The sequence below is a fragment of the Syngnathoides biaculeatus genome, chromosome 19 (genome assembly GCF_019802595.1).
Source record: "Syngnathoides biaculeatus isolate LvHL_M chromosome 19, ASM1980259v1, whole genome shotgun sequence".
NCBI classification, from domain to species: domain Eukaryota; kingdom Metazoa; phylum Chordata; class Actinopteri; order Syngnathiformes; family Syngnathidae; genus Syngnathoides; species Syngnathoides biaculeatus.
Window position 1 is genome coordinate 8,250,895 of NC_084658.1, and position 13,830 is coordinate 8,264,724.

A 13,830-nucleotide genomic window follows, 5' to 3' on the forward strand; every position below is an offset into this window, starting at 1 on the left:
CTGATTCTTGCCAATTAGAACGAGTGATTGTACAAGTGTACCCAACCATGTGTGTACCTCAGTACATGAGAAAGAAAACATGACAGACATTTTTGCTACAAACGCAGTGTAAAAGCGAGTATCTGCATTTATAACGTCGGTGAAGTCATCCTAGTTACACGTCACGCCAGCTTCCACTTGCGCGGCTTTACTAAATGTTACGATAAAGCCGTCAGCGGTAACCATGGCAACCGGGCTCTAACAGGAAGTGTGCTCCCCGAGCGCTTTCCAACTACGAGTGAAGTCGACTGCAAGTAAAAGTACAGCATGTTTGTTCTGTTTATGTGTATCGTTTTTTGTGTTGACATTGTAAGATTAACTGTTGTGTTATTTTTTAAACACTGGTGTGATCATTATCGGGCTACATACTTTTGTGTATGTAATATAGTGGTGAAGCAAGGATACAACATTGTGAATGTGACTAGCTGCATGCTATTTGCCTCTCTTTGCATTTTTGTTTAGGTGTGTCTTAGCAACCAAAGGCAGGATCCCTGCATTCGAAAAGTACTTGGATGATGTCGTGTATTAAATATAAATCTACAGACGGCCAGTATTAACAAATAATCAGGTAAGTTTGCTCATGTGTATATTTGTAGACCAAAAGGACAACTACTACTTACAAAATGGAATACCTTTGTTCAATATTGCCCCATGTGTATGTTTATTTCTGGTCAAATGTAATCAGCATTTCTTTTAATCCCTCCCACTTTGTAACTGTTTTTATTTTCTGCAGCATAATGGGCAACTCGTTGACCAGGGCAGCAAAGTGGACCAAGTCAGACAAACTGGATTCCATGCCACTCAATGATCTGATTCTGGAAGAAATCCTGCTCTTTGTGGATGACTTCAGCTCCCTGCACCCAGAGGAGGCTGAAGTTCTCTTTGAGGAGCCGCTGAAGTGGAAGACCACTTTGACAGCGTCTGACTTTGAAAGCGATTATGAACTCAAGTCAGTCTTATCATGAGCTTCTGTTGTTATTTTATTGTTATTTTAAGATGAATAGCTTGTCCGTGCAATGTATGATGTTCTCTGCTTTCCTCCGCGTGACATTTTTATAATTAGGTCATAAAATATGGCTCAGTGTCAGATACTTATAAGCTACTTAAAATCATGTCACTGAAACTAGAAAAGTACTACTGTGCTGTGCCCCTCAGAGACCCAGATAAAGTAGAGTCCAAGGAAAAAGATGAACGCGGACGTCCAACAATGCAACTCTCTCCTCCAGTTATTTCTGTCCGTAACTTCAACCAGCTCTCCAATCTCATGACTCTCGCAAACGTGAATAAACTGAGAGAGGTTCACTCGTGCATTGAAGGTAAGTGATTCAGCTGTTTGGTTTGCATCCCAAAAACTTCTTCTGGGTGCCAGCATAACACGTCACCCACGTGCTCCTTACTATTCTCTTAAATCCAACATTCTGTTGCTATTTCTTAGATATTTGCAATACCTTTACTCGGAAAGACGTAGGCTTATACAGTATAATATGTGTGACTTCAACGAATACATAATGGACAAAAATATGGAACACCTGGATCTTCCGACTTCGGGGCCAGGCATTGGTCTTCTGTCGGTAAAGACTTCACGTTGTTTGAAATAAGGGTTGCTTTGGCTCAAGCTCTTGTTTTTTGATACATAATACATAGTTGGGTTTCTATGAAAGTGTAGAGTTTGGTGCCGATTCAAATGATTGCAGAGTGAATCCCTTTGAGAAATGAGTGCAACCTACATCTCACGCCAAATATATGGCTAATTTTCCCTTCATGCTCAGAAAACAGAATCCCGATGGCGACCATTCTTGGTCCCAACTATGCAAATATGAAGAAGGCTGCAAAGACTGACAAAGGAGAAGGCCAAGAAAAGAGCAAGGAGTCTGAACTCAAGATCCAGCTGCTCCGGGTCCTACTAAGTCTCGACAAACAGATTTTCCGCAAGATCCTCAAAGAAATATCAGAGTGGGTGCTCGCTTTTTCTGGGTGTTAACCAGAGTTCATGGATGAGTTTTTAAAAAGACGGGAAGATGTTTATTTTTTTTTTCTAAATTTTTTTTCAGAAAGTTCCGGCTCAATCCCGGCTTTGTGGAAAACGAAGTGGAATTTTTACAGAGCTTTTGCGGTCCGGGGGAGAATAGGGTGTTAAAGTTGGTTCAATACACATCAGGTTTGAATTACAATCATATTTGACTGTGTTGCAATTGCTCTCAACTCAAAATACGTACTGAATATTCCACATCATAAAAAGACTGTGGGCCGGGGCCATTAACTACACGAGCATCATTTCATCTGTCAGATTGTTTACTTTGGCAGTAATCAGTAAGCTACTTTTGCATCACTGTGGATGATGTCAAGAAATAAAGGTCAAATTACTTTAAAATATTACATTTTTGCTCTGTAGGTTTGAATGACTTTTTATCCCTTTGTGGTTCCGTTTTATTGAGCCTATTTTGACAAACATGTTGTAAAGGAAATTACTTCTACTGTGGGCTCATTTCCCTCCACCGTGTTAGTTCTAATATATTTGGTTGTTATTTGGTGTTATGGCTTATTGTCAGATTGTTCATTATACTATTCAAATGCAGTACGTTTCATTATGCGACCTTTTCGTCTCTCGCCCTTGTCAGAGTATGAATATTCAAATGGATGTCGGGCCCCTCTCTGGAGGCAGATGGAAGGTGAGATGTGTTACCTCGTGATTGAGCCTTACGACACCGAGACGCTCTACATCACCTGCAGTAGTGCCGGAGTTTTTCTCAACATGGTAAGAATTAAATGTCATCCGTTGCATTAAATCTGATAATTGACATTGTTCGGTATTGATGCCCAAGAATAACTGACTTGCAGGTCTATTGTGGTGTATTTATTTATTTATTTAGAATTGCATGAAGATGATGGACTTTGAATGAGAATTTGGCCACTGGGATGGACACTTGTGTTAAAATAATTCCAGAGAATTCCACAAAGTATGAGCCAAAGTTCTATAAAGTCAATTAATTGCCTTAGTTTGAACAAGATGAACAAGGATTAGGACTGTACGAACTATCATTTTGAGTTTGTATGGTGTAATTTTTTTTAATTAGCCTACACGGAATATAATAAAAAGAAGCTAATGTTTTTAAAGACCCTATTAAGGGGATTTGGAGATTTGTTTTTAAATACATGAAGCACATTTCAAAATAATTGATTCAAAATGTTTGGAAGTCTGGCAATTAGAGATTTCACTATACAGGGACTTTAACCGTTCCAAATGTTTGACAAGTTCCAGCTTTTTACATTTATTTTAACACCAGATGTGCGTTAGAAAATATATTATTATTATTATTATTATTAAAGAAAAGAAGATAACCTCAGCGAACAATCAGAAATGTGAAAGGCTTCCGGACACCAAATGTTGGCTGTTTTCAATCATTTCCAAAAGTTAATTTTACACGCTTGATCCAGCATTGACTTGCTGACAAGCCAGAAGTTTCCTCTGTCTGTTTCTTCACCTGGAAATATTTCAGCCAAAGCAGAGGCGCGGGGGTGGGTGTACAAACTACAGCTTGGCACCCAACGGTTGACATTGATGCAAATGAAACCTCGAAATACAGTAGTGTCTTAAACGTAATTTAGCGGTTAACATGGCTTTACACTTCCCTTCGGAGGCTGCCCGGAGATCCTCTGAGCTTTCTTGGCCTCGCGGCTACTCCCAAACTGGCATGTGGGCTCCATTAGGATTGTGGTTTTTCAGAGTTAATGAAAGCGTTTTTTTATGATGTGCTCACTTAGGGTGTCAAGCAGGAGGGAGACGAGGATGCCTACGAGCGAACCAGTGATGTGTTCAAGAGCCTGGTTACGTTACTGAAAAGCAAATCGCAACTCTTCGCTGAGAGCCTGAATTCACAGGTACAGCGGAAAAGATGGCAAAAGCATTGAACATCAATAATAAACACTACTAGATTAAGAAAGTTACACGTTTTTCTGAGAACGTGGCATCAATAGCCATCCATCCATTTTCCAAGCCACTTATCCTCACAAGGATCGCAGTTGCTGGAGCCTATCCCAGCTATCTCTAAGCAGGAGGCAGGGTACACCCTGAACTGCCAGGCAATTCAGACAAGTGAACCATTTTGCCAATTTAGAGTTATCCATTCATTTTCTATAAGATGAAACCCATCCCAGATGACTTCGGGTGTGAGCTTGGGTACTCCCTGGACTGGTTGTCAACCAGTTACAGAGTACATCAACAAACAGCCATTCACATTCCTATTCACACCTCCGAACGATGTGCTGTGTTCAATGAAGTTATTGTGCATGATTTGGAATCCTCAGTACCTGGACAAAACCCCGCCAAATCTCAGGGAAACAAGCAAATGCAACACATTGAGGCAAAATTCAAACTGAACTTTAGAACCGTGAGTCAAAAGTGCTAACGATTAGATCACCACACAACCATTATCGGCGACATACGTTTTTTAAAGGGTTAAAAATACAGGGGTTTGCATTAACAATGCATCCAATAGGTCATGTAATATGTACTCTATCTTGACAATGTGATGTTAAATCCTCTCTCATTTAATAGTGTTTTGAGAAGATTTTTATTGACAATTACGAATTTTCAGGGGCGCAGCCATTTTTGCGAGTCACATGACCTACCTCGGCGTATGTGACGTGTTTCGTGTGGTTCCAAACGCTCAATTACATGGGACACCATTATGCCCATCACTGATTTCTCTGATTTATCCTCATCTGATGAAGAAATAGCAGTATCGGTTGATCGGGAAGATGGAGGAATACTTCTATAAAGCGCGGCAGAGCCGTGAGCTTGCACGGTCGGGGGAGCTCGCACGTCAGACTCCGTGTCACCCCGCCTAAAGAACCATCTGAATATTTAACATTATTCCCAGCCGAGCAGTGGAGAGAGCTCGCGGGGTAGCGAGCTCAGGGCTCGCCGCTCAGTGGAGCTCAGTTCATGGCTCCGCCGCTCAGCGGTATTATTTACAGGCACAGATTCAAATCTGTATACAGCGCTGATTTCTCGGTTTTATTCTCATCTGATGAAGAAATAGCAGTATCGGCTGATCGAGAAGATGAAGGAATACTTCCATACACAGCTGTGAGCACCACGGCCGTAAGCGCCACAGACGTCAGCGGCTCGGCCGCTCGGTTGATCGGGAAGATGAAGTAATACTTGCATACAGATTTGAACCTGTCCCTGTAAATAAGGCCGCCGATCGGCGGAGCCATGAAGTGAGCTCCACCGCTGTCTCCACCAAGCGGCAAGCTCTCTCCGCTGCTCGGCTGGGAATAATGTTAAATATTCAGATGGTTCTTTAGGCGGGGTGACGCGGAGTGTGACGTGCGAGCTCCCCCGACCGTGCGAGCTCACGGCTCTGCCGCGCTGTATAGAAGTATTCCTCCATCTTCCCGATCAACCGATACTGTTATTTCTTCATCAGATGAGGCTAAATCAGAGAAATCAGTGCTGGGCATAATGGTGTCCCATGTAATTGAGCGTTTGGAACCACACGGAACGCGTCACGTACGCCCACGTAGGTCATGTGACTCGCGAAAATAGCAGGGCCCCTGAAAATTCGGAATTGTCGATAAAAATCTTCTGAAAACACTATTAAATGAGAGAGAATTTAACATCACATTGTCAAGATAGAGTACATATTACATGACCTATTGGATACACGCAATGAATAATGCAAACCACTGGATTTCCCCTTTAAAGACTTACTTTTGAAATGATCCATTTCTTTTTAACTAACATAGTTTCGTTCACTGTACGAGGACTGCTAACCCCAAAAATATAATATAAATCTAAAATATAAACAACGTTTTACCCTTTGAAGCAATCCCCGAGAGTCTTGTCGCACTTTCCCAGCCTTCTTTGCCACGACTTCATGCGCTCCTGGAGGGATTTTTACGGGTTTCTGTGGAGCACCGTCATGATAGCCACCTTGATGTCGTCCCTGGCTTCAAAATCACGGGCCCTCATGAGCCTGGGAAAAGAAAAAAAAAATACACAAGAACCAGTATGGAAGTTACTCAAGTGTGGAGATTTTCTTCTCGATCTGGAACTGTACATTGTGAGCAGGGATGTTGTTGTGGTGGCGAAACCACAAGTTTTCTTGCCATAACTTAACAATGAACAAATGTGTTGGTTGAAGATCTTCTGTACATTGTTGGGGAAAACTCATCCGGTGTAGTCTGGGCATGAAATACACATCAGTCCTGGAACATTTCTGACGCCCCTCTATAAACTCTGTCTCATGAGGCAAAGATGGCGTGGTAAATGGCTCTCTCTCCCATGAACGAGGTCCTCCGCAGAGCAATGATTTGATCACTGATGTTCTATGACTCACATTTACAGTTTAAACAGTGCACATTGTGTAATCAGTGTCGGTGCCGCTCTATGCTGGTGAGCTAGTGTCTGCTTGTCAGGACGCTGAAGTGTATTTGATCCAACATCAAACAGCTTCACACACCACACACACACGCACGCAAAACGAGGCAAGCTTCCAGACATTCAAATCTGCCTGATTTGTACAGTAGTACTGCTTCCTGCTTTAGTAATTTCATGACATAACAAATTGCCTCAATATTCAACACCAGCCCCACTCAAAAATCTGTTAAACATTTGAGGATTGATTTTTTTTTTTTTTCCCTCCTTTACACTTATTGTAATTTTGTTGGAAAATGTGTTATCATCACAAGTTCGTCAGAGTATTTCGCGCCATTTAAGTGTGGCAACTATGAGTGCGGGTCTGCTTTTCTACTTAATACATTGAAAGATAATTACAATTTTGGGGTGGGTTATAGTTATTTAAAGCCCCCGCTTTGATTATTTGACCTTAATCTAACAGATTCCTCATCATTTGGATGGTACACTGTGACTGTTAGAAAAACTGATTTGTGTTTTTATTTTATGTATTGAATGTTGCAGTCCGGTAACTAGTGGTTAACACACAACCTCGGTTCGAATCTTGGCTCAGGTACGGTGTGGAGTTTGCATCTTTTTCTCATGTTTGCATAGTTTTTCTCCAGCTCGATCCCACATTTCCCCCCAAAAAATGATTTGTAGGTTTAACTTGATGGTCTAGATTGGTCTAAATCTAAATAGTTATGAATGGTAATATGTTGTTTCTTTTTATCCGGCCCATAATTGAGTGGCAACCAGTCCAGGATTTACCCCATCTTGAGCCCAAACTCAGCTGAGACAGACTACAACTTACCCATGAGCAAACGCTTCATTTTTTCTTTGTCTGATTGATTCTTAGCAGGCTACAGGTGTATGATTTTAAGGCTTTGGGGAAAGACCTGTCAGTCTCACTTTACTTTTGATGGAGCAAGCAATCCTGTTGTCATTCAAACACCAAAATAAGTAAAAACAATTCTTATATTTGCTCTTATCTGGATTTGCACTATGCATAGGGTTCTTTCTTGGCATAATTGGCACGTCTGCCAACCCTCCATAAAGACGGATAAACGGACGAGCAGACATAAAGGAGATGACTGAGAGTTGACCTGAAGTGATCAGAGCAAGGAGGGAGGAAGCAGATTTTCCTTCTACATTTTGGGATTTGGATTCCTTTTGACATCTCAGCAAGATTGGAAATTGGGCATGCTGTGTATTTGCAAGTGAAAAAAAAATATCTCAAAATTAATACCAACTGTTGGATGCTGGACTCTGTGGTAGGAAAGACACTGACAGTTGTTTTCTGTTAAAGGCGGTCAGGGGCCTCTGATTTACAACCGTGCTGATTTCGCATCAGTTATTGTGATCAAGCCGTAAGGGAGGAACTAAACTAGTCTGGCAAAAAAAATGTCAACGACTAGATTTCACCGGGTAATAATAAATGAGTTCACTGTTTTAGGTGTCAGTCCCGCTTCACTCAATCTACGCCTCTGGGCTTCTCGTGTTGGTTCACTCTTAGTAAGTTTACCGGTAATGGTGCTTTTTATTGAGGCATGTCAGAAAAATTTGAGTGTTCCCTTCTGTGAGAGCACATGGACTTTGTCCATTACACATTTAATGGAATTACAGAAGGTCAATTAGTTTGAATAAAGTCAGACTGCGGGTATGTGGTTGGTTGGATTGACTTGGATATTTCCAATAGCCGGTCACTTTATGTTGAAGCAAAAACAAGCCTTTGGAAAAGTGATTGGGCGTGCTTGGCTCCAGCTTGTATGTGAACGCAGTCAGCTGAAATACATCTTAATTCTTTTCCTCTAGCCTTTAAAATGTTAAGCCCCTATAACAACCAGTGACAGTCTGAGCTATTTCTGCTCGGCAGGTGTCTGTGATTAAAACGCTGCTGCCTGCAAACTATTCAACAATTCGCATGTGTCCTATTGGCATCCGTACATGTGGTTTCAAAGATTTTTTTTTTCTCGTTTTGTTTTGTTTTATACGGACCCTCTAAACCCAACCGAAAAATAATAATGGAAAAACTGTGACGCAAAGCCGTGACTGTTGTCCGTGCCAAGGCCCCATTTTTGTGTGGCAAAGGCGTACATAAACGATAACTTAAAGATGTTATTCAGCTACCTAACAGAAACTGTTGCTTCTGTACAAAACAATGTACACTATGTCGCTTAATGGTTCCTACAGCTATATTTGAAAGTGGACAAACCGCTCTAAGTAATCTGAAAAACAAAAAAAATCACAATGACATGATTATCAGTGGTGAGCACATCTGCCTCACAATTCTGAGGTTGGGGGGTTGAATCCGGGCTCTGCTTTTCCTGTATGGAGTTTGCATGTTCTCCTCGTGCTTGCATGACTATTCCTCTAACTACCCAGGTTTATACAGACAAAAAACATGTTTATAAAAGACTAAATCATCCATGGGCGTTACTTTTTATGTTTTTTTTTTTTGCCCCCAATGTCTGCTACAGTAGGCTTCAAAACACCTGTCACCTTAATAGAAGATGGAGGGATGGATGAAAAAATAGTTGCATACATCATGTCAGGGTTAATAATTAATTGCTTCTTTTCTGTATAATTTTTTTTTTTAATTACCTGATGTTTGATGCTTAAATCTCAGCCTCGTATACGATAAAACCCACATACTATTGTAATTCTGAGACGAAATAAACTTTGTTGCACGGTTGTCGTCTGTTTCTACAATATTAATTAAGTTGGGAACACATCATTTGATGTACAAGCAAACTAAAAAATTGAACAAAACTGACACGCTCTTGTTTGATTTGCTCTAAAAGGATATTCAAGAACCTCCACGTACACCCAAATTAGTGGATGCGCAGACACAACTGTCACTAAAACGGATTGACAAGACCACAGCACCTTCTCAACGGTAGGATCTTTTTTTTCATCCTCAACTGTGTACATAATCATAGTTGTAAAAAATGGGCTTCCTGCTTGGTTTTGGACTCACCTTTGTTGAAGATACTGTGTAAGTTTGAGATGAAAGTGATGCTCGAGTCACGCCGTGCTGCGTGTAGTTACTGTATATGGTTTAAGTGCAAGTGGAAATCGCCACGATTACACAGTCATCAAGAATAATAAAGGCAGTCGCAGCTCGGAAACGCTTAATGTCTAATTAGAAACATGACCCACGGTAGAGAAATGCTGTTTAAGGTAATACAGTGTAGTATTTGACTTTAAAATAATAGATTTTAAAACATTTTGATGGTACACTGACTTGAAACAATGACATTAGTGTCACTGCTGTGGCAACCGTGGATCACCAACTTCGGTGGACAAAAATAAGTCTTGGAAAAGGCCGGACACTTGCTTGCTTGTGCTCGCATTTCCCTTGCTGCTAATCTCAGTGCTTCTGTTATCTTGTCTAGTTTTTGCACCTTGGAATGATGAAGCAATTAGTACGATAAATAATTTGTGGATTTATTACTTTATTACTTAGCACCTAGCACTTACTTGAAGCATCGCGTGAAAATCGAAGATATTTAAAAAATACACCGAAAATAAAATATTAAGTAATAAAAATAATAATGCAAGATACATCTTACACAGTTATAATTATAAACATAGAAACATAGAAACTGGGCATAATGAGTCTTGATGTCATTACAGTGAAAAGGACAACATATCTGACACCGATGCACAGAAGGGAGCCAGGAGCAAGAGTGTATCCCGGTTTTCAGAGTCCTCTTACGCCGAACAACTGTCCTCTATGAAACTGTGAGTGTCCAATTTGTTTTTCCTTTATCACAAGTCAAGAAACAACAAGTTAGAATGTACTGTACATTGGGAGCAAGATTACAGATTTTGTTTAGTGAAGCAACAAATACACATCCAGTGTCATAAACAAATGGATTATGCCTGATGGAGCATAATTTGATCATACACAATCATGCATTTTTTTTTTTTTGTCATGCACTGCAACTGAGTTTATGGAATTTCATTCATATTGTATGTGTTGGGATAGGTGGGTAGTATATTGTTGTTTTTGGCATCTTTAGAAGGTTCGCTACCAAAGAAATGAAATTTGCCGGAGTAAGATGTATGGTTATGATGGAACTGACTGGAAATCACGTTTCATTGCTCTTGTGTCCAGCTTTTATGATGCCGGTCATTTTTAAAAGCCATCTGTGCCTATTTAAAGTATGGCTGATGTCTCTCCTTCACGGATCCCAAGACATTATTTCCATCTACAGTAAATCTTCCTTCTGCTAAAATGTGAAGTACTGGTCAGTACTTTCAGTTTTTTTTTTCTTTTTCAGCAAGACCCAACGACAAACAGGAGAGGTTTTCAGTGAGACTTCATCTGATAGCGATCAGAGTTACGAGGAAGAGGAGCAGCCAGTGCGCCGTCAACGAAACACAGATCACCCCTCAGAATACTGGCAGATCCAGAAGCTGGTCAAGTACCTTAGAGTAAGGGAACGTCACGCCGCGCATCACTCACGTCGTCTTCTGATGGATTTCATCCTCAAATTGAGAGAGATTTCTAAAACAAAGAGAGATGTTGTGCTGCAGTCACGGCCTGACGCAGTTGACAGGAAACAGAATATCTGCTCTTTTTTCCCGTCATGTGTGCAAAAAAACTTTGATGTTGGCCAGAGTTAGTGTTCCTGATTCATTGGTGAAAATTGTGTAGCCACAGCATAGCGTTAGAAACAATAATATCGGGGGATTATGGAAAGTGAACATCCTTTCCCATACTCTGACCTGTGTCAGGCCGATCAGGATGCTGATCAGGAAGGAAGAAGGATAAATATAGATTAAAGGAGATGCTTCTTTGAGATTGAAGTGGTTGGCTGTGCTGGTAAATTCCTGCTTTGTGAGACAGGCCCGTTTAGTTGCCTTTGCGAGCCAAGACAGAAGAGATCGAGCTGTCTAACGGCACCAGCTGTACGCAGTGTTTGCCCACACCGCAGAAGTATAAAAATGAAGCGTGCCTGTGACAAGTCTGACAGGGCATATGGTGAATATTAATGTGTCAGCGCGGAAAGGAAAGGAAAAGAGACACAAACGGAGGTTACCCAGACCGGCTCAGAATCCAGTGGACTACTTCAGTTCAGAGATGGCCCATCCTCAATCAGGGGATCCCATTAACTTTTTTTTTTTTTTTTTTTGCGGGAGGGGAGTGTATACAGAGACTGAATTGCTTCCCTGCCAGTGGCTTGATTTGAATCAGTGTGTGACAAGTGAATGTTTATGGTGCTAACAGCGCTTTAATTCATAAAGACCTTTTGTTAAGCACCTGGCAACCTTTTAATGTAAAAGCAGAATACATCTCTTTAATCCACCTAAAACAAATATCTCCAACACATCTTTGTAGTAAATCCATCAAAATAATTTTAAAATAATATTGCACAGGAGGACCAAATGTTGTCTCTGGAAGATATATTTTAGTCTCTGAGTAAATATACATAATATAATGAGAGGAAACGGCCACTCTAAAAGCAGGCTGTCGTTTTATTCCAAAGACAAGCAACAGGGGGGTAAATCATATAAAAGTAGTGAATTCATTCGGAGAAAACCAAATGAAAAACCCTGAGCAGGTTTGTAAGTTTTACACTTTTCAGCTGTATTTTGGTGTGCAAGCTTCTGGGTTGTGTGAGTGTTTTGTGTATGTGTGTGTGTGTTCCTGTGTCAACAAGCTGCTACGCTGCAGGAACCAACACCCCAGCTATCTATCTGTCTTCAAACCACACCAGGCAGTTATTTATGGGCTTTGTCCAATACTCATTTTTATAATATCATTACCATCAGACACTGAAACCCACCATGAGCCAAGTTAAATATCAGTTTTATTTTTAGGGAGATCTTACTCCCCCTGCATTATCGACAGATGTTTGTACTATAGGAAGTTTAATACATTCTTGAAGGCACAAACTTGCTTTTTTTGTGTTTGATGTGTTTTATGCCGTATCATTTGCCTGCAGAATCACTGGTTGTTGTTTGCTTTTGATTTAGTTTTTACAATCACATGACTGCGTAGCTGTTCATGTGAATGGTGGTTTACTCAAAAGCCAACATTCAAAGTCAGTAACGACCATGTACAAGTCTATTAATGTGTGTTTTATGTGTGTGTGTGGGGGGGGTGTAAAGAATAATTAGAAGAAATATTTCAAGGTTTATTGCACTAATCTACACTGGCTGTTTTTCATTCATCCGTCATCCTAGGTGCACATTAATTGAACCAAGAGGAAACAAAAATGTTTTCTGAATTTCAATGATGAGAAGAAGAGGAATTAGAACCCAATAGATTATGCAAATCTACCTGATGTTGTAGTCAGCGTGCAAAAGTACAGTATTACATTAACAATACTTACTAAACTTAGCAGGACACCAGTTACTGTAGTTTGGTATGTCTCTTTATCCAATAAACCTCAGCATTTAATTTTACTATTTTGTAATTGCTCATTCTGCAGTTTTTTTTTACATGCAACAAATTTACAATGTTTTTTTTGTTTTGTTTCAGTGATATTTAATTTTGGTCGTACTATTCATTAGTTACTGCATTTCATCTGATATCGCGGGCTATCCAGATGAGTCTTTTGCTGCCTTTCCGCGTCTACTACTCTTATACATTACATTTTTAAAGGTCAAGTGTCATGCCTATAAACATTCTAAAATAGATATTGTAATGAAAAATACATATAACATTATTCACCTTAATGTCTGTACAAAAAAATAAATATAAGTGGAGACCGCATCATCCATGCGCAAAGTTGCAGAAGTCTCATTCGACAACCAAGTGGCCGCCATGTTGCCTGCAACATCTGTTCATTACGTCACACCGCGACATTCGCCATTGAAAACACGCTGTGCCACCTACTATGGGACAAGGAAGCTCTTTTCAAAGAAGAGAACATCTCACAATCGAGTGAAGTGACCGGGACAATATTAACGTTATCGTTTATATTTTTATATTATTGTTTCGATCCATATTTAGATGATAGGGATCACTTCTAACTAACGACAGACTCCCAGTCAGTATGTATGAGCCAGCCTGGCCGAAGCTGTCCGCCGCGAACGCGGTGTCGCCGAAGCCGTCCGCCGCGGACACAATCGAGTGAATTGACGAGGTCAATATTACCCCATTGTTTCGTTTTCGTTTCGAGCCATATTTAGATGATATGTGGATTACTTCTAACTAACAACAGACTCCCAGACAGTACGTATGAGCCACCCGGGTGGCACTGCGATGAGCCACCCCGGCCGAAGCCGTCTGCGGCCGATGAGGCGCAGCCGAAGTCGACACATTTAGCACCCCTGACTTACGTACGTGGATCTTTTGTTACATTCTGAGAGGATTACGTCCCCTACCCTCAACTATTGTGTTTTTTTAGTATCTGTACACACACCTACCTGTC

The 13,830-nt window shown here is 40.7% G+C and overlaps 1 protein-coding gene across 5 annotated transcripts in view; it reads left to right on the forward strand.

Annotated features, from left to right (window-relative positions):
- The first annotated feature begins 241 nt into the window (after nucleotides 1–241).
- The window catches only part of odad2 (outer dynein arm docking complex subunit 2), a 52,772-nt gene continuing 39,183 nt past the window's right edge, over nucleotides 242–13,830 (forward strand). For all 5 annotated transcript variants that reach the window (XR_009792785.1, XR_009792786.1, XM_061805693.1 and 2 more), the window contains exons 1-11: nucleotides 242–299; nucleotides 502–607; nucleotides 773–988; nucleotides 1,195–1,355; nucleotides 1,809–1,992; nucleotides 2,091–2,197; nucleotides 2,658–2,794; nucleotides 3,802–3,918; nucleotides 9,244–9,338; nucleotides 10,079–10,186; nucleotides 10,729–10,882. Coding sequence is in view for 3 of the 5 variants with exons in the window: in XM_061805693.1 (XP_061661677.1) it covers nucleotides 777–988; nucleotides 1,195–1,355; nucleotides 1,809–1,992; nucleotides 2,091–2,197; nucleotides 2,658–2,794; nucleotides 3,802–3,918; nucleotides 9,244–9,338; nucleotides 10,079–10,186; nucleotides 10,729–10,882 (1,275 nt within the window). In the remaining 2 variants the exon portion in view is untranslated. The remainder of the gene's footprint in view (nucleotides 300–501; nucleotides 608–772; nucleotides 989–1,194; nucleotides 1,356–1,808; nucleotides 1,993–2,090; nucleotides 2,198–2,657; nucleotides 2,795–3,801; nucleotides 3,919–9,243; nucleotides 9,339–10,078; nucleotides 10,187–10,728; nucleotides 10,883–13,830) is intronic.